Here is a 20,997-nt window from a genome sequence, read left to right as displayed (position 1 = left end):
AAAATTTCTTCCGCTTTTCGTTCCCTCCATAACCTTAATCTTTTCTAAAGTTTTCATTTTTCCCTCTTCGATACTCTTGAAAATGTACCTCTTTCACTCAACCTCTAAAAACCTTCACTCCCACCCTGATCCTCTTTCAGTCTTCACATTCTTCTAAACCATCTCAACCCCATTTCGTAAACCCTTTCACCCTTACCGTAATCCTTCCCTTCTAATTCCCATTTCGTAAACCCTTTCCTCTCACCCTCACCGCAATTGTAAACCTTTCCTCTCACCCTCACCACAAACGTTCCCCAGTTGTATTTCGTAAACCCTCACTCACCGCCCCATTTCGTTATCTCAAATTTCAGACATAAACTGAGAGAGATAACATTGCATCTTCGCAGTGGTGCGCCCAATGGCTCTGGGAATCTCCAATATTCTGCACTGCCCCAAATTGAGTTTCTCTCATAACAATCTCTGTCCCAAAATTTCAACCTCTCTCAGGTCATCCATTTTCTCTCTCTCTCTCTCTCTCTCTCTCTCTCTCTCTCTCTCTCTCTCTCTCTCTCTCTCTCTCTCTCTCTCTATCCATTTGCAAGAATCGAAGAACGAATTTAGTTTTCGTTCGAATTAATTTGTTTTTCGCATACCACATGTTTCTTATGTTATCTTCGTGGACCTCGTTTCTAGGGTTAATAAAATGTAATTCAGTGTCGATTTTCAGGTTTACCCAGACAACAACATGGAGTGATAGAAAGATTATCTGTGTTGCTGCATCTGTGACAGGGAGCTTTAATTCCGATGGTGACTTTAATCCTTATGAGGTAAAGAGTAAAATCTATTATGTAATTAGTTCACACTTTGAAATTTGAAGTTGTTTGAATTGTATCGTAGTTTCTGTGATGTGATGTAGGTGCTAGGTGTAAGCCATATTGAGAAATTTGACATGGTCAAGGCAACTAATCGGAAAAAGGGCGTAACTATTTTAAGGGTTGTTGTAGGTTTTATTTTACTATTTGTATTTTATTATAATATCTAAACTGGATTTGAGAATAGTGGTTTGAGTTGCATATAGTTAGTTGTGTTGTTTAACAACATTATAGCTTTTGAATTTGAATGTTAGATTTTAGGAACACGTGGATATGGTAGAAAGGTCATCAAATGATCTTTCTAGCCACTGTGCTTGGTACTGGAATCTTAGGTTATTGGTTTCAAAAGCTTTTCCCTCCTGGAATCTATTTGGAAGCATATTGCAACCATTCGTTGTAGCAACGATGATGCCATGCTATTTATAATCCTTCTCTCTTCAAATTAGTTGCTTAATTGCATTTATTCTGTTGCAGAAATGTTGGTGATGGAGTAGTGGGCAATGCTTAAGTGAAGTAATTCATCTTCTGATGCCTGTGGACAAAACCAATGGTCATTTGGCTACATGTTGATTACAGTTTCTGTCACTGCATGTAATAAATTGGTGTCGCTGTGATTAATTAAGGAAATGTTAGATTTTAGAAAGTTCTCCAATTTATGGCTTTTCAATTTTGTTATATCAATTGGTACATGAGGTTTTTAAGTGAATGAAGTCCACTAAAAAATACTCTAGCCTTAAACAACAGAGGAAGGTCCTAAAATTGGTTTAAAATCTACCATTAAATAGAGTCAAACAATTATGTTGTTTATCTCTAGAACTGGGTGCTCTCATATGCAGACTAGCTTTATTTATTTTTTCCTAAATTCCGAGGTAATTTTCTTCTGACTTGATAAAATGCAAAAGGTGAAAACATCCTAATCAGCTTTATAATGGTGAATTGGCCATGAAAACACACATATTCATGCATTCATACTGTGAAATTGTGTTTACATGCAACATTTTATAATTTTATAATTTTATAATGCAGCATTTTGATTCTGGCAAGGTCTGATCAATTTCAAAGTCAATGAGTTCAGCAACCTCATGCAAGGTAGTGAGTCTTTCCTTAGCTTTCAACAAAGTTGGTTGTTTTCCCAAGAGAGTAATTCTATGAAGGTTGTGACCAATGGAACCATGTTAGTCCCAAAAGCACCACACACATGCGCCTGGTCCAAAATTTCAGTTGCTCTGAAATTGCTACTTGCTATAGCTCCATGTTCAAAGGTGCAAAAGAGAAGCAACAACATGGTGAAAGTTCATCTTCTGGGTGGCTATACTCAGAACCACATGCCCATAGTGATAGCCTGAATGAGTCAGCAGCACAAGATTTAGTCTTGAGAAAGCGATCTTTTATGGTATTAATCATTGCTTTCTTAATCACATCTTAGCTTCTTTTTATACATTTATTTAGCACTAGTCCATAAGAAGTACATGAAATTAATTAGAATGGAAGAATGATTTTGGTGTTTATAGGGAGAGACCATGCAAGCTGCCAATGTCAAGAAGCCATGCACAACTACAAGTAAAGCAACAAAACCAAAGTCAAGCCCACCCAAGGATCCTCAAAATGTTGCTGCCAAGGTTTGCTTAATTACTTCAAACCTAAGTTAAATTTGTTTGTCGCATATATGTTCCATGTTTTGATTGCAAATTAAGAAAACTTAATTATAAGCTCAATGCTGATAGAATGTTTGTACGAGTGTATCACAGAACAGAAGAGAGAGAATAAGTGAGCGGCTTAAGACACTCCAAGAACTGGTCCCTAACGGCTCCAAGGTAGATTTTTCAAACTAGTTTGAAATGCTGCATTCTTTTGCATTTCCTTTGCAACAATATCTAGGATTATGATTTAATTCCATTGATGGATTATTATTGTTATGATGAATGATAGTTAATGAACATAAGATTTCTCTATTACTATTATAATACTAACAATAATTAATATTTATTTTATAATTTTAATTCCAATTCTTTGCTATATTTTAAAGTATTTTTGAAAGATTATTTTTTAAAGTGACTAATTTATCCTTTAAATTTTTTTTTATTTGTTTCAATTTACTCCGTATAACAAATTTGTTTGCAGGTCCACTGGCCTTTGAAAACGAGGAATACAATGGGAGCTTACCTAATTTGAAATTGAAACCACAATCATGGACAAAGGTTGAGTATGCATACATGTCTAGACACTTACCTGTTACCTGAATTAGATATATTAATATATAACACTGATTTCATTTGCTATGTAGTTATTCCATCTACAACTTTCTTTGTTGCAAGCTTCACTTTCCTCTTATTTTAAATAATTAATTTGTCACATGTTATTTTTTCTTTCTCTCTTTTCTAATTGTTGTTGTTTATATAATTTGAGTAAGCTTTGTTTAACTTAAGTTATGATGGATGAACTAATGAATTAATTAGGTTGTGAAGAGTACTGGAGGGTGATGTGTCGGGTGATGTGTCAGTAGAAGTGCTTAGTGAGTTTGTGAATACGGTCTTAAACCTTCCATCCCAATAAGTGAACAATCATCTGTTGAATATGCCATGCCAGGAGGGTATGGGCTTTTATGCACACTCCTTAATTCATGCACACTCCTTGGATATATAATATTCTTTTCATTTATTTTTTAAAATTTGAAAATTAACTCTAAACATATTTTAATTAATTTCAGGCACCGGATGATGGAAGTCGTACTTCATCACTGAACCAGAATATTATTGGATCAAGTGGAGGCAACAAGACAAATTAGAATTAGGACTATGACATTAGTTGTAATATATTCAAATAAAATTTACATTTTGACAATTTAATTTAATTATTTTTTGGATTAGTTTGACATTATAAACTTTGTTATCTTAATGAATGAATAAAATCATTTCTTATTATTATACTTATCAATTTTAATTATATTATGAGGTATAATTTTATTATAAAATTAATTTATCTTATAATTTAATTATATTATGAAATTTAATTGCGTACTGAAATTTAATTATAATATAAAATTAAATAATATTATGAAATCAAATTATAAAACGAAATTAAATTAATTATTATAAATATTAAAATTTAAATTAAATTTATATTATAGCGTATTAAGTGGCGGTTAAAACTGCCACTATTTACGTTAGAATTGGTGTACCCAGTTTTAAAATTACGACATTTATAACTGACGTCAATTACATGCTTAAAACCGCCACTTTATACAATGCATAATATGGCGTCTGCTACAACGGTTCTTAATTGACCGCCACATTAAACTTTGTGGCGGCAAGAATTCTGGCGGTATGCAGTACCGCCACAGACGTATAATGCGGCGGTTAAAAACGCCAGTTTTTACGAAAATAACCGCCGCATTATACACATTTTTTTGTAGTGACTCCATATGCCTGTTGTACTTTTCTCGTTGATGACCTCACGCAACACCTCACGGGACAAGCATAACTGGATTGCAGACAATGCCTTTTCATCCATCTCATCCCACTGCTCCTCCGTCATAGTGGTTGGTCTCATCATTTTACCTGCCAGAACTTTCTTTAAACCATTCTGGGTGAGAACAGCTAGCATCTGGACTCGCCAGATAGCAAAGCTGATTTTACCATCAAATTTCTCAATATCCAATTTTGACATTATTGAACAATAGATCCTGGTTGAATTATCGAAAAGCTCTTATGCCAATTTGTAGGGATATCGTGTGCGGAAGCATGATAATTTCAACCAAAGATTATGAGAAATTAAAGTAACAAGTAAAGTGAGAATGATACCAGAATTTTTAGGTGGAAAACCCCTTTAAATAGAGGTAAAAAACCACCGGCGAGAGAGCCAAAACTTTCACTATAATGATACTGGGAGTACAATGAATTCCTCTCAGACTAATAGATAAATAGCCCTAAAACAAATCCTCTCTATATGGGTTAAACACTTACACCCAAGAACAGAAATAGAGAGTATATGAAAAGAGAGAGGAAGCAAGTGTGTGTTGCTTGTTTGTAGTGTTTGTTATTACATTGCTTGAAAGAAGCCACTATATATAGTGGTTCTAGGAGACAACAATAATAAATACAATTAATGGTAATTAACCTTCCATTGATGACAATTGATTGTGGCAATTAATCTCCCATTGATTGCAATTGATTGCGGCAATTAATCTCCCATTGATTGCAATTGATTGCGACAATTAATCTCTCATTGATTGCAATTGATTGTGGCAATTAACCTCCCAATTATGACAAGAAAACGGAAATGTGAGTCATAAACCCACAAAAATAAGCACCTTCAAAGTTTAATTAATTTAGAATCGATGAGTTATATTGTGATTTTGATAATTGATTAGTACACTCTAGAATCTCCCAAACACCAAACATGAAAATTGCCGTGACAATTAGTTATTAGGTCTAATATTAATTGCAGTGAGAATGACATTATGCAGAATTGCAAGGAAAAACAATTCTTGATGCTCAATGGCATTTAGCAGATTTGAAGGCTCACTCTCCAAAAATAATAATGCTAATAAACAAAAAAAAAACGAACCTCAGTTTTAGATGCCACATTTTTCTCTCTCTAGCTCATTCAAACTTTGACAATTTTTCATCAAACATACTTTCAAACTACCTTTTCCAGACACCAAATCACACCACACTGTAACTAATTATTGCAAAAGAGCCAAGTAACACAGAAATATAGAGGAAAAATAATGTAATTATATATTTAGAGAGGGAGTGCAGGCTACAAACATGGTCTTCATATTGTACAGTAATTAACTATAGTAATTAAAGTAACATCCTCACAAATAGAAAACTTGCATATAGGAACTCATATTAAACTATAAGTTGCAATATCCAATTCAAATTATGTAGTTCAAGTCAGTTCCTATCATGAAAAACCTGAAGGCTAAGGAGAAACACCAACTGATCTTGTTGCTTTCGAGCTAGGTATTGCAGATTGACGTTACTAGTCGTAACTACAATATACAATAACTAAAAGACTTAAAAGCAAATGATATTGATCATTGTACCTACTCTAAGTCTAAGTGTAGCTATGACAGTTGAAACTGACAATCAAGTGTAACTATGTAAAACTGTAAATACAAGAAAAATAATAATGTAAAGAATAATGCCTATCATAGAATACCTTATAGGATTAATCATACTTAAAACAACTATACAACTATCAATTAAAAATAAATAAATCCCCTGCATATGTTACTCCCTTAAATGAATAATCCAATACGATAAATCTAGATGATCTACATCACTTCATTCAGCCTCCACACTCAAACATCGTCATAAAATATATAATAAATGTCCAATTGTAGATCTTATCTAAAATTGAGTTGACTAAGACAAAGAATATGTTTGAATTTTAGTTGGAATACTCAAATCATTTTTCAATTTCTAATTAATGTTACGATAATATATGAACTTTTTCCATGTCAACTCATAAAAATTTTACTGCATGCATATTATTCGATTAATATATTATTTTTCAAGTGAAAATGACTTAACACCATCTAACTGTATGAAAAAAGAATGATATTATTATTCATGTCTTAGTAAGACGAGAATAAGAGTTTATATACAGAGTATGGATTGCAACTAACTATTAGGTTAGCAGAACCGTAAAGGGGGACTAACAGAAAACTATCTTAACTAACTAACTAACATCCCTCCATTAAACTGATGTGGGTGGAACACCGACCATCAGTTTACATCTGAAATCCAAGAATGCAGGACCCGATATGGACTTGGTGAGAATATCTGCTATTTGGAACCTAGCAGGAAGATGGACTAAACTGATTTTGTGTTGTTGAACATAGTCTTTGACAAAATGTAAGTCGAGCTCGAAGTGTTTCGTGCGAGAGTGCATGATGGGGTTGGCACTTAGTAGAACAACACCAAGGTTGTCAGAGAAAAGTTGAGGTTGAGAAGTAAGTAGGTGCAACTCATGTAACAGGGATTGTAACCTGAGAACTTCGGTTAGAACTGCAGCGATACTCCTGTATTTGGCTTCGATGTTGCTACACGATACAACGCGTTGCTTGTGGGACGACCATGCAATGAGGTTGCGACCATAGTAAACGCAGTAGCCTGTGGTAGATTTGCAGTGATCTACATCACTGCCCCAGTCAGCATCACTGAAGGCACGAATAGTTGGAGAGGGCTTGGGTTGAAGAATCAGACCATGAGTGCGAGTACCACCTAGGTAGCGAAGAATCCGTTTAATAGCTTTCCAATGATGATCTTGTGGGCTATGCATGAATTGGCACACCTTGTTTACAACATAGGATAGTTTAAGACGAGTAAAGATAACATATTGCAAGGCACTAACAACGGACCGGAACATAGATGGATCGTGCATGGCAGAGGAAGCATCCTTTTGGAGGCGAAGGTTGGTTTGCATGGGTGTAGGAAGAGGTTTGGTTGCATTCATGTTAGTGCGACGAAGTAAATCCGTGATGTATTGTTGTTGTGATAAATGTAGGTCACCCGTATGAGTTACTTGAACACCAAGAAAAAACTGGAGTGGACTGAGATCTTTAAGAGCAAAGCACGTACTGAGAGTGGATATGAGTTGCTGAATCGCTGCCAGGGAAGACCCTATAATTATGATATCATCCACATATATTAAAATAAAGGTGGTGTATGTGGAATGGAAATTAACGAACAAAGATGTGTCACTTTTTTTTTAATGAATACCAAGAGAGTTAAGAGTTGCACTTAGCTTATGAAACCATGCTCTTGGAGCTTGTTTTAACCCATAAAGGGATTTATGCAGTTTGCATACTAAATTTGGATAGGTGGAGGTGAATCCTGGTGGTTGGGTCAAGTAAACATCTTCAGTGAGGTCGCCATTCAGGAAGGCATTGTTGACGTTGATTTGGTGGATAGGTCAATGATGGGAGATAGCATGGGATAGAACGAGGCGAATAGTAGCATGTTTAACTACAGGACTGTAGGTGTCAGTGTAATCGGACCCATCAGTTTGGCTGAAGCCCTTAGCAACCAGTTGTGCCTTGTGACGTTAGAAAGACCCGTCGGCATTGTATTTGTTTTTGAATAACCATTTACATCCAACAGCTTTTGAACCAGCAGGAAGGGAGGTTAAAGACCAAGTATGATTGGTGAGGAGGGCATTATACTTATCTGTCATAGCTTGAAGCCATTGAGGGGAAGATAAAGCTTCGTTAATGGAGGTAGGGATGTGAGATGTTGAGGTGGTGTGAGTTAGGAAGGTTTGGGTTTGAAGATACCACTCTTGGATCGAGTTGTCATGGAGTGGATGTTGGCAGGTTCATTGGCAGTGGAAGATATAGGCAGTGTGGGTGATGGAGAAGAAACATAAACAAAGAGAGAGGAATCAGAGTTAGTGAGAGAAGCAAATGTAGGAATAACAACAGGTTTAGAAATAACAGTTTTATGTAATGATTTAACCAGCTAGAGTCAGAGTGCGTGATAGTGGTGGGAGTGAAATTGTGTTTAGGTTTAGTGTAAGGAAACAAGTCTTCATTAAAAACAACATGACGAGAAATATATACTGTTCCTGCCGGTTGACCTAGTGCAAGAGCGTTGCCTCGTCACGTTCTCCCTCACCAGCTTGACACCACGTGCCCTTCAAGTCCACACCACAGATAGCTTCTCTGAGAACCTGAACAACACAAGGTGGCGCCTCTGCGGCTGGTGGCGCCTCTGTGGCTGGTGGCGCTCCGACGCTCAAGTCAGTGACAAGAATACCCCAAAACTGAGAGAAAAATATACTCTGCAGAACCGTACTAAAGTGCACACAACCCTAGCAAATGAGCCGTAATGAAAAACGTACCTCTGCAAATTTTGTTAAGTTTACCTTTATAGCTAGGTTTTTTCTCTCTCCAAACAGTTACGCTTTGGACGCGTGGCTCGTATCCAACCCTGCATGTGTCACCATCTGGGCTGGGGTAGCAGGTAGTACTCAGCCCTACACGTGTCGTCATCTGAGCTAAGGCAACTCGAGCGTCATTTCCATATTACATCCAACCCTACACGTGGCGTCATCTGGGTTGGGGTAACTTGAGCGTTATTTCTGTGTAGTAACCAGCCGCGCGGCTAAGTCTCTTATTCAAAGAGTCATCTAGCACGTACTACGCTGTGAAACACCACATGACAAGGGGAGTACCGGATGCAACAAAGTGCATCACCTCTGTGATATCGCTTGTCATGAGTGTCACCCTTCCTCTTGCTACGCCATACACGTTCTAGCTAGGGAAGCCTTGCCACCAACGAATGTCCACTCTGGGAGTCCCATCGCCGATGAGCAAGGTGTTCCCCCCAGCTTACTCGACCTTCGTTCCCTTCGCTGGTGCAACAACCATCTCACTGGAATCACTCGCTGGAAACTACTCTTCTGAGCCTCCAACAGTTAACTAGGTTTAACTAGGTCACCTCACGTCTGACCACCCGATCTCCCATTGTCTAACACGTCGACATCATACAAACCCGGCGACAACCGGCTATGTTCATTGCAGCACGCCGCTTCCATCGGTGACTATACTCACTCCTGAACCATTCATCTCTCCCTTGTCCACGTGTTCTGCTGAGCACGCCCCACATGGTCACGTGCCAGACATGTCATCACAACAGATGACCTGGTCAGTATACAAGCCCCCCAGTCTTGAGTTGCGACTTGTTCAGCGAAAAGGCTATTGGGTTAAATTTCCGACGACCTACGTGGTCTCGCGCATTGGCGCTCATACTGTTCATCGATTTGACGCTTCACCAACCCCTTCGATCGCTCGACACGTGGACTTATCAACGACCATAATTTTGTGTCGCTTGTGCTTCTCGCAACGTTCGAAACTCTCAAAACCCTTAAACACTTCGCACCACTTCACTGTTTCATTATCTTCTTCCTTACTCCAAACTCTCGAAACTCCTCAGCGAACGCTTCGACTCCTTCAATCTCCATCTTTCTGAACACTTTTCTGATCATCAAAAGGTAACTTTTTTATCACTCCCACTGATACTTGCTGCATTTTAATCGGTTTGCATCATCCATTAACTGTCTGGAGCATACGTTGTGGGATGTCTTCTCTGCTTTGTTTTTCTTTTCTGCGTTTAGGGTTTCTAAACCTTTTCTCTGCGAGCCCCCCTTGTTCTTCTATCCCCTTCTCTTCTGTTGAGTCTCTCTGCTTACAAACTCTCATCTCTTCCCCTTTTTGTCTTCTTGCAGCTTCTCCGATGGCTCGCTCCAATGTTACATCAAACCCTCCTCTATCTCCTCGCAACCCTCCGACGAACACCGGTAGGGCAAACCCTTCCTCCTCCCGCGACCCCCCAAGGGATCCTAACGTCCCTTCGAGTCAGGTCATGAGACCCGCGCCTTCTCAAGCCAACCAGCCGCAACCAAACCTACCTCACACCAGCGCAGCTGTGAGGTCCCTTACAAACTACAAGCAGCTATATCCTTGGGCCTCTCCAACCCTGCTGGGTGAGACTTCATCCATCAACACTGATCGCGACATCCTCCGCCTTAAGAAAGGTGACCAAACTCACCTTTCCTTCAGCAAGGAACACGATGACAAGGTATACGTGCATCCTTGTCCTCCTGGAAAGCCTATTTGCACCGATAACCAGGGGAGAGACGGCGGCCCCTTCTGCTTCATCTACGCCACAATGTTCAAGAAAGTCAAGCTTCGATTCCCTTTCACCCGCTTCGAGAGGAAGCTCCTGTCCGAGCTTTTCATAGCCCCCGCCCAGCTTCATCCTAACAGCTGGGCGTTCGTTCGGGCCTACCAAATCATCTGCACACACTTGGGACATCCGGCTTCAGTGGACGTGTTCCTCTACCTGTTCAAGGTCAAGAACCCGGGTGATCGTCTATGGGTTAGCCTCAACGGGGTCGCCGGGAGATCCATCCTTTCCATCTTTCAGCAATCTTATAAGGACTGGAAGGGGAAATTTGTTCGCGTTCGCTGCAACGACCGAGATCCTTCCCTCCTCGACGGGTTTCCCTTGTATTGGGTGAACAAGGGAAAGAAGGAGTCGAGCTTCACGAGTTTCTCGAAGGACAATTGGATGTTCACATAGGTTTGTCCTTAAGCCTTTAAGTCCCCCTAGTTCAAACTTTCATCACCCTGTCCTTACTTTGATGTTGCTGTTCCGATTTGCGTGTGGTTTTAACTTCTTCCACGCATTGACTTATACTACTTATCCTCCTATGCATTATTAACTGTCGAATTTTTGTGCTGATTGGTAACTGTTGGCTCCTTTATGCAGATATGATGCTGGGGAAGGATAGGATGGTTGAGCTACGCTCAATAGCCAACCTCCATAATCTTGCGGCGGGCTCCTAAACCGTCCCAAACTCTGTCGCGGAGATCGCCGCTGCCCAAGGCCAGTCTCCGCCAGTTGGCCCGTCCAATGTTGTTGCTCTCCCCACCGCTGAGCGAAAGAAACTGCCACCCAAAAGGGCTAAGAGGAAAGCCCCCAGGGTTGTATCCGACGAGGAAGCGGACGAAAGCACCGAGGACGGGCTGATTTGCAAAAGGAGAAGGGGAGTTGCAACTGAGCCACTGGCAGCTGAGGTCGCCCCTCCCGACTACACCGAGAATCCCCCCAGTGCCTCCACGCCCTTCGAGTCCGCTGGGGACGTTCTCGCCTCCAACACCTCGGCTGCTGAAGTTGCGCCTAAACAGCTTGCTGATACACAAGCTTCCTCCCAAGCTGCAACAGAACTGCCAGCCTTACCACCACACCTCGAGGCTCCCCGCCATCCAACCTTGTGAGGGTGGTGGTGAGCATCAACCCCTACCTCCTCCTCCAACACCGAGCCTTCCAACTCCCCTCCAAGAAGCCTTGAAATCCTTCAACGTGTTCCTACACGCCATGGCCGACGAATGCCTTCCTCAAATCGTCGGCGAAGGGCTAAAAGGCTCCTTGGACAAACTTGAGCTTGATTACCGCATCCACCAGGAGGTGGCAAACACCGCGAGAGCCGAAGCCGAGAAAGTCAAATGCAACATGATGATGCAAGGCTTAGAGTTCTCGCAGATCAAAAACGCTCTCAACGAAGTGGTAGAATATATGGCCTTAAACGAGAGGGGGGGTGAATTGTTTAAGGGGGATTTTCGCAAACTTTGAAGGTATAATGAAAATCAATGCTGAATGACAGAGAAAGAAATCAAAGAAACAAAGAACCAAAATTGTTTCAAGATGATATCAGAAAAACAATCTGTTGTTTCTTCGAAACAATCGGTTGTTTTTATCAGCAGTTTATAAAAACAACTTAAAAACAGAATTTAAAGAGTAAAGGGTAAGAGATAAGCACGCAAGCAATTTATACTGGTTCACTCTTACACCAAGAGCTACATCCAGTCCCCAGAAACCACTGGGTATTCCACTATGCAATCAAAACCAGATTACAAACACCACACACCAAAGTAGTGACCTTGAACCCCTCAAGAAACACACTACCTTTGGCAAACCACACCAAGAATGTTGATCTTGAACCCCTCAAGAACACACAACACTCCTTGGCAACACAAATACAGAAATACAGTAATCAAGGAAGAAGGGAATAAAACACACCTGGGTATTACAAGGCTTAAAGATCAGAATTACAACCCAATCCTATTTCACACACTTAAGAATGATCCAAAGCTCTTTCAAATCTTGGAAAAACTGTTTTGATAAAATCTTTCTGTTACTCCAAGATTAGGAGCGTAAAACTACCTTTATATAGACCAACCAAGTGGTCAAAAGCATTTAATAAAGGAGCCAAGTTAGTTAGGATCATTTAAAACATATTAAAACCGCTTAACATAATTATGTTAAGGTTTTCAGGAAAACAATCGGTTGTTTTGTCGAAACAATCGATTGTTTTTGTTTGACAGCAAAGTCAACCAAGTTTTTCAAAAATAGCTAAGGCAAAACAACCTGTTGTTAGGTAAAACAACCTGTTGAATTTTTGACAGCTTTTTAGAAAACACATCTTTTCAAAAGGTTAAAGATTCAAATGAACTTGGATCATCTTAAGGAGTGAATTAACAAGTTTTAAACAACTAGACAACACACACCCAGCAGCAAGGTCTTCAAGCTTTCCTCTTGGATTTGGAGACATCAAAGCATCTTGTTCAACACGAAGAGCTCCGAAGCTTGCGTAATGACAAGAAGGAATTGCGCAAAAAACTGCACGACAAGCTTCAGGACGCCGTTGAGTTGGAGAGTAAAATCGTTCCTATGAGGAAGCGAATCGTAGAGCTGGAGGAGGCCCGAAGGTCCGACGCGGATAAAATGTCCAAACTGGAGAAAAGGTCGACCGAATGGGAAACTCTTCTAGGCAAAGTTGAGCAAGATCGGGATAAGGCAGCCAAAGAATTGAGTGAGACGACTACCGAGCTTGCCCGGGTTCATGAAGAGAACAGCGGGTTCAAGCAGAAAGCCGACGAGCTTGAGCTTGAAATCACCCGGGTTCGCAGAGAGAACGACGGGTTCAAGGAGAAGATCGACGAGCTTCAACTTGAAATCACCCAGGTTCGTGAAAAGAACAACGGGTTCAAGGCAAAGATCGACGAGCTTCAGCTTGAGGCTGCCCAAGTTCTTACTTCCGGCTTTGGAGCAGCTTTGGAGTAGTTTGCTTGCAAATTCCCTGATCTCGACCTCTCTGAGTTTTCAGTGTACAACGAAGTGGTGGATGGCAAGATTATGCCTCCAACTTAACTGCTCCCATCTGCCACTTCAATTTTATCACTTTGGAACCTCTTGTACTTAACGTTGATTTATATGTAATAATTTTCATTCTGCTCAAACTGTTTTGATATGCATGAATATACGTGGCTCTAGCTTTATCTGTTGTGCGATCACTTGATAACTGGCTGGTTTTTACTCAACCCAATTAACTTAGCACAAACTGACGCTTAATTATCTGGAAATCAACTTAACTTTGAACAAACGGTTAGTCTATAGCAATAACATTTGACACGAAATCACTTACTGGGCAGTAGGCGTGGGTCATTCTTAATATCTGAAATCTCGCTTGCCTGATCTGCCAAGTGACATGTGTATTTCTAGGTTATCGCCTGAAAATTCGCTGATCTGGCTCTCGCCGTGTAATGCTCTTTCCATTTTAGTCCCAAGCCATGGGCTTTCGGCGATGCCGTTTTTCTTTAACTGAAAATGTCCCCTGCGGGGCCATCACATGACTTCATCTTTGCTCATCTGGAAGGAGAGCTGCCCTCCGGATCTCCCCCCAACCTTCCCGAGTTTTTAACCTGAGATAACTTAAATTATTGTTCCCTAATCTGGGGGTAGAGTCGCCTTTCGGATCCTTCTCTACCTCCCTGAGTTTTAGAACAATGATTTAGGTGGTGAGGTGTCCTCTGCGAACCTTCCCCAACCACCCTTTAACTTCCGATTTAACTGGTCTTACTAGGTCAATATTGGTGTTTCACTCAAGGGGAAAGGAGTTTTTCGCCAACTCTCATTTCCCATACTTAAGATTATTAACACCCCTGACTTTTCGGCTTCATCTTGCCTGAACTCACTCGGGGGTGAGAAGGACTTTTCCTGATGCCTCGACTTGCCCAGGGGTTACATCTCCTCCCCCCTTGGGTGCATTGAGGGCTTTCAACTTGCCTCAATTTGCTTACGCAAAGAGGTCTTGTGATCTGCTCTTGCCTGTACTCGCTCAAGGCAAGGAGGACTTTAATATTTTCTCGCCTACACTCGCTCGAGGCGAGGAGGTCTTTTTGATCTCTTTCTCGCCTACACTCGCTCGAGGCGAGGATGTCTTTTTGATCTCTTTCTCCCCTACACTCACTCGAGGCGAGGAGGTCTTTTTGATCTCTTTCTCGCCTACACTCGCTCAAGGTGAGGAGGTCTTTTTGATCTCTTTCTCGCCTACACTCGCTCGAGGCGAGGAGGTCTTTTTTATCTCTTTCTCGCCTACACTCGCTCGAGGCGAGGAGGTCTTTTTGATCTCTTTCTCGCCAGATGGGGATCAGAAAGTTTTATACTTGTGCCTCCGATCGTCGGGGGCGGTGAGGACTTAAAACTTCATACTTTGAAAACTTTGTACTGGATGCATGCGACTTGGATTTACCATTGTTTAAAACTACACAAGGGCGATAAAGTCCCTTTGTGAAAACTTAAAAAATGATGAGCATGCAAACTTAATAACTGGGAAATTTCGATAAACTTCGAAACCTTCTTTATTGGGTGGCCTCATTAAAACCCTCCTTAGGGAAAAAGAGTGCCCCCTTGAAAAATTGTTTAAACTGAAACATCTTAAGCTTGTTCGAGTTAATTACTACTTACAATGCCTTAACTGTAATAAAACTTGAGATGGGTGGCGTTCCAAGTGCGAGGAATCGCCCTTCCTTCCAGCGTGTCCAAGCGGTAGGCGCCGTTCCCGAGTGCTTCGGTTATTCTGAACAGTCCTGTCCACTTGGGCGACAATTTGTTCTCCATCTCGTACTGGTGAGCCTTCCTCATCACTAGGTCACCATCTCTGAATTGTCTCAGTCTTATCCTGGAGTTGTACTTACGCTCAACTCTTCTCTTTACCGCCTCAGCCTTCACCCACGCTTCCTCCCTGACCTCATCCAGCAAATCAAAATTCATTCTCCTTTCTTCGTTTGATTCTTCCGCCACGAAATTCTGGAATCTTGGCGAGCTTTCCTGGATTTCGACTGGAATCATCGCATCGCATCCATACACTAAGCTAAACGGGGTTTCGTGGGTTCCCGATTGCTCAGTGGTATGATATGCCCACACTATGCGGGGAACCTCTTCAGCCCAAGACCCCTTGGCCTTTTCCAACCTCCTCTTCAAGCCTCTCAGCAGGACCCGATTAACAGACTCCATTTACCCATTCGTTTGCGGGTGCTCCACAGAAGCAAACACCTGTTGTGTCCCGATGTCCTCGCACAGCTTCTTCAACAGGTGACTTGCGAACTGAGACCCATTATCTGACACTAAACGCTTTGGCACACAAAACGACACACAATATTCTTCCACACGAAACTCTGGATTTTGTGCATGGTGATCTGGGCTACTGGTTCTGCCTCAATCCACTTCATGAAGTACTCGATCTCCACAACCAAATACTTCATTTGCCTAATAGCCAACGGGAAGGGACCCAGGATGTCGATTCCCCACTTGTGGAACGGCCAGGGGCTGTAGATTGACTTTAACTCTTCTGGGGGCGCCTTGTGCCAATTGGCGTGCTGCTGGCATTGCTTGCAACGCTGGGCATACCTCTTGCAATCTTCCCTCATTGTGGGCCAGTAATATCCTACGCGGACAGTCCTTGTTGCCAGAGCTCGACCCCCGATGTGGCTTCCACAAATCCCTTCGTGGAGCTCGGCCATAATTTTCGTGCACTTTTCTCCGTGTACACATACAAGAAAAGGGTGTGTAAATCCGAACCTATACAGCTCGCCATCGATGAGGGTAAACTTGCTGGAGCTCTTCTTTATCTTTCTGGCCTCTGTTGAGTCCATAGGGAGCACGCCATCTGCCAAGTAGCGGTGGTATGGCGTTACCTACGCATCTGGTTCGTGGATAGCGCAAACTTGCATCATTTTTACCTCTTCCGCTGGGCGCGCTCTGACCCTCGGCGTCCTCAAAGTCTCCTGTGTTAAAGATCTATGGCTCCTCGCCGTCCTTTCCATCGACCTGCAAACATGAAGAACCTGGTGATCTGCCACGAAAGCTCGAGGTGTCTTCAAAGTTTCTTGAATAACGGTTCTCTGTCTGCCCCCCTAGCCCGAACTGGCGAGCTTGGCTAGCAAGTCAGCTCGGGCATTCTGCTCTCTTGGCACGTGCACCACTTCAAACAAAACAAAGGATCTCTTTAACTCTTGCACGTACTCCAGGTAAGCCGCCATCTGCGGATCTTTGGCTTGGAACTCGCCGGTCACCTGCCCCGTGACCAACAGCGAATCACTCTTGGCCATCAGCACCTTTGCCCCCATCTCCTTTGCCAAAAGAATACCGACGATCAAAGCCTCATACTCCGCTTGATTGTTGCTGGCTTTAAAAGCGAACCTCAGGGACTGCTCTATCAACACACCGTTGGGTCCTTCCAAAATAACCCCAGCCCGGCTACCCAGCTGGTTGGACGACCCATCCACTGAGAGTACCCAACGAAAATCATCCTCGGCGTCTTGCGCTGTTTCAGAAGATAGCTCGACCACGAAATCAGCGAAGATTTGCCCCTTGATCGGTCCCCGGGGCTCATACTTGATGTCGAATTCCGACAACTCCACCACCCACTTCACCATCCTCCCAGCTACATCCGGTTTCTTCAAAACCTTTTGGATGGGCAAGTCAGTCATCACCAACACTGTAAAGCTCTGGAAGTAATGGCGCAGCCTCCTCGCCGAAAATATAACTGTCAGTGTCGCCTTCTCTAAGGCCTGATACCTCACTTCTGGGCCTTGCAACACCTTGCTAACAAAATAGATGGGTTTCTGGACCTGATCTTGATCCTGTACGAGCACCGCGCTTATTGCCCTCTCCGTTATGCAAAATACAGCCTGAGGGGCGTTGCCGCTTGGGGTTTGCATAGAACTGGCGGGCTCGCCAAGTATTCTTTGAGCTTCATAAAAGCTTCTTCACACTCCCTCGTCCAGACAAACCTGTTATTCCTCTTCAAGCATTGGAAGTATGGGTGACCCTTCTCTCCACTGGCGGATACGAATCGGGATAGCGCGACCATCCGTCCCATGAGCTGCTGCACCTCCTTCATAGTGGCAGGGCTCCTCATCGCCAAAATGGCGGCACATTTGTCGGGGTTGGCCTCGATTCCCCTCTCCGACAAGAGAAATCCCAGAAATTTCCCTGCCTCCATGCCGAAAATACACTTCTCAGGATTCAGTTTCAGTTTGTACCTGGCTATCGAAACGAACAACTCTTCTAGATCGGCAACGTGCCTGCTCTTTTCCAGGGATGTTACGACCATGTCGTCAACATATGCCTGTACATTCCTCCCGAGCATAGGGGCGAGCACCTTGTCCATCAGCCTTTGGTACGTGGCTCCCGCATTCTTTAGCCCGAAGGGCATCACCTTGTAGCAATAGCATGACCTTTCCGTCATGAAGGCGGTTTTTTCTTCATCCATGGGGTGCATTTTGATTTGATTGTATCCTGAGAAGGCATCCAAAAAGCTAAGCAACTTGCACCCTGATGTGCTGTCTACCAGGGCGTCTATACTTGGCAAAGGATAAGAATCCTTTGGATAGGCCTTATTCAGATCTGTGAAGTCAACACACATCCGCCATTTCCCGCTACTCTTCTTGACCATAACAACGTTGGCGAGCCATTCTGGGTATTGGATCTCCCTGATGTGGCCTGCTGCAAGGAGTTTCTGCGTTTCCTCTTTGATCGCCTGCCTCTTTTCCATGTTGAACTTTCTCCTTCTCTGGCGGATGGGCCTGACTTGGGGATCCATTGCTAAACGATGGCACAAGAAATCGGGATCGATTCCCGGCATGTCTGAAGCAGACCACGCAAATGCGTCCAGGTGTCTACTTATCACCCTAGCGATTTGGTCCTGTGTCTCGCTGTCTAAGGTTTTCCCCAGTTTAAACGTCTTGCCGTTGATCGTCTTCTCAAGCCATTCCTCCACCGGCTGAGGCTTCTTCTCGCTGGCAATCAGCGCCCTCGCGATACCTGTCTCCCTAGTAGTCTTCGGGCAGTTTCTCTCTTCCTCTACCCGGGCGGCGCTCTCGGACCTCGCCTCGATATCTTCCATTTGCACATCACCCTCGGCAGCCACCACCAACGTTGTATCCGCAACTCGCCGGTTTTCCCGCTCAGGCTCCCCGCCATGGGGCGGCGTTGTGGTTACGTGTCATATAGATCTCTTGTTCTTGAGGCTGTTTTCATAGCACTTCTTCGCCTCCTTTTGGTCTGAACAGATGGTGATGATCATCCTTTCCATAGATGGTAGTTTGACCTTCATGTGCCTTGTTGAAGGCACAGCTCCTGTCCTGTTGAGTGTTGGCCTTCCCAACAGGATGTTGTATGCCGACGGAGCGTTCACGACAAGATACCTGATCTTCTCTATTCGTGAAGCCAAGCCATCTGTGAGCGTCGTCCTTAACTCAATGTATCTCCTGACCTCCACTTGATCACCGACAAAACCGTACAAGCAGCCCCCATATGGCCTCAGTTGGTCGGGGGATAATTGTAACCTTTCGAAAGTTGGCCAAAACATCACATCTGTCGAGCTTCCTTGATCGACCAGCACTCGGTGGACAGTCCTTCCCGCCGTGACGAGCGAGATCACAATAGGGTCGTTGTCGTGAGGCACAATGTCCCTAAGGTCTCCCTTGGTGAACGTGATGTCCACATCGTGTGAGTGATCCTCAAAAGCTTCCACCGACATTACTGACCTTGCGTACTTCTTGCGCTGCGACGCAGTACACCCTCCACCTAAGAACCCACCAGCTATGGTGTGGATCTCACCGTGAATGGGCACCTCGTGCTGTTGTCCCTCATTGCCTGCCGGCTGGGAACCTGTCGATTGGCCCGCTTGCTTCTCTAGCAAGTAATCTTTCAAGAATCCACACTTGACCAGCTCGGCGAGTTGGTATCCCAAAGCCAAACACGAGTTGATAGAGTGGCCAAAGCTCTTGTGGAACTCACACCACGCGTCTGGTTTTGGACCCGAAACCTTTTCCGTTGTCTTCTCAGGCACCTTGAGCCTGGCAACAATATTCAGGATGGCGATCAGATCAGCCAACCCTATCACGAACTCATACCTTGGCGGGCGATTAGTCTCTCTGGGCCGCCCCGGCCCCTTCCCCTTATTCTTCTTAGGGTCATAAGGATGACGCATCCTTTGGTCCCTCTTCACCGTCGCGGCCTCCATTACCCTCTGCAGTTGGACCCTTGTCTGGGCACGCGGCTTGGCTGGGGCCACGTTTCCCCTTTTCTTGGAGACTTCGCTCTCAGCGGCAATGTGAGCCATGACACGTCGCCGGATTTCAGCAAACGTGGCGGGGTGACTCCTGATAAGCGACTCACTAAAGGGCCCGAGCAACACACCCTTTTTGAAGGCATGTACAAACATTTCTTCATCTTTGCCTGGCAAGCGGACTATCTGAGCTCCGAATCTGTTCAGGAAATCCTTCAGGGACTCCCCTTGGTACTGTCTCACGTCGAATAGGTCGTAAGACACCAACGGTGGTGCCATGTTGACTATATATTGCTCAACAAACATCTTGGAAAACTGTTGAAACGTGGTAATGTGGCCAGTAGGTAAACTGACGAACCAGTTTAGCGCTGTTCCACTAAGAGTGCTCATGAACACCTTACAGTAGACCGCATCCGACCCCCCTGAGAGCATCATCTGAGTGTGAAACGCCGTGAGATGAGCCTCAAGGTCCTCCACTCCGATGAAAGACGCTTTCACCGCCACCGTATTTGCAGGGACCACTGAGTCCATGATCTCCTGAGAAAATGGCATGCGAAAGTTGCGCGGTGGGGATGGGGGCGCAGATTTGTCCCCAACCGCGCGCTCCTCCCGTTCATGAAGAGTTTTACGCAGCTCTTCGTTGATCTTGTTGAGCTCTTCATTCCTAGCTTGTGAGGCCACCAGCGCCTCGTGCATTCTTTCTTGCTCAGAGCGCGACACTGCTACGTTCTCCTGCAGCGTCCTCATCATATCCATCACCTGCGTCATGGACACAGCATCCTCATCTGTTGACGGCGCGACTGAACTGGACCGCGTTGTCCTCATCCTTCCTCAACAAACTCAACAACTCAAGGAAACTCCAAACGAACGGCGAGAACTCCGAAAACCGGCTACGACAGCAAACAGCCGAACAAAAAACACTAAAACTTCAACAAATTCGAAACTGTGGTTGGGAATCACCTTTTATACGGCCCCACGGTGGGCGCCAGATGTTCCTGCCGGTTGACCTAGCGCAAGAGCGTTGCCTCGTCACGTTCTCCCTCACCAGATTGACACCACGTGCTCTTCAAGTCCACACCACAGATAGCTTCTCTGAGAACCTGAAAAGCACAAGGTGGCGCCTCTGCGGCCGGTGGCGCTCCGACGCTCAAGTCAGTGACAAGAACACCCCAAAACTGAGAGAAAAATATACTCTGCAGAACCGTACTAAAGTGCA

The 20,997-nt window shown here is 43.7% G+C and overlaps 1 protein-coding gene across 19 annotated transcripts; it reads left to right on the top strand.

The window, feature by feature from the left end:
* Nucleotides 1–48: 48 nt before the first annotated feature.
* LOC137826513 (putative transcription factor bHLH086) lies at nucleotides 49–3,777 on the top strand. 19 transcript variants are annotated; one of them, XR_016514522.1, is made up of 11 exons: nucleotides 60–486; nucleotides 707–806; nucleotides 896–973; nucleotides 1,326–1,364; nucleotides 1,896–1,940; nucleotides 2,031–2,244; nucleotides 2,363–2,470; nucleotides 2,600–2,665; nucleotides 2,973–3,049; nucleotides 3,308–3,441; nucleotides 3,559–3,777. XR_016514522.1 is itself a non-coding variant. In XM_090293405.1 (8 exons), the coding sequence occupies exons 4-7, from the start codon at nucleotides 2,050–2,052 to the stop codon at nucleotides 3,021–3,023; spliced, it is 420 nt and encodes a 139-aa protein (XP_090149531.1). In that variant the 5' UTR covers nucleotides 60–486; nucleotides 707–806; nucleotides 896–1,401; nucleotides 1,878–2,049; the 3' UTR covers nucleotides 3,024–3,049; nucleotides 3,559–3,777. The 19 variants fall into 19 exon arrangements, 5 of the variants coding, with proteins under 5 accessions (XP_068488604.1, XP_068488601.1, XP_068488605.1 ...); XR_016514521.1 differs by having other exon boundaries at nucleotides 1,878–1,940; XR_016514524.1 differs by lacking the exon at nucleotides 896–973.
* Nucleotides 3,778–20,997: the final 17,220 nt, after the last annotated feature.

Source organism: Phaseolus vulgaris, chromosome 8 (genome assembly GCF_051622355.1).
Source record: "Phaseolus vulgaris cultivar YP4 chromosome 8, ASM5162235v1, whole genome shotgun sequence".
NCBI classification, from domain to species: domain Eukaryota; kingdom Viridiplantae; phylum Streptophyta; class Magnoliopsida; order Fabales; family Fabaceae; genus Phaseolus; species Phaseolus vulgaris.
Note: the sequence above shows the minus strand (reverse complement) of the source record. Positions and strands in the feature narration are given on the sequence as shown.

Bases quoted from the DNA above. Each gene is read 5' to 3' on its own strand.
- LOC137826513 (XM_090293405.1), top strand. From the start codon at position 2,050: ATGCGCCTGGTCCAAAATTTCAGTTGCTCTGAAATTGCTACTTGCTAT. The intron at 2,471-2,599 runs GTTTGCTTAATT...AGTGTATCACAG, and splicing joins CTCAAAATGTTGCTGCCAAG to AACAGAAGAGAGAGAATAAG. The intron at 2,666-2,972 runs GTAGATTTTTCA...ATTTGTTTGCAG, and splicing joins TGGTCCCTAACGGCTCCAAG to GTCCACTGGCCTTTGAAAAC.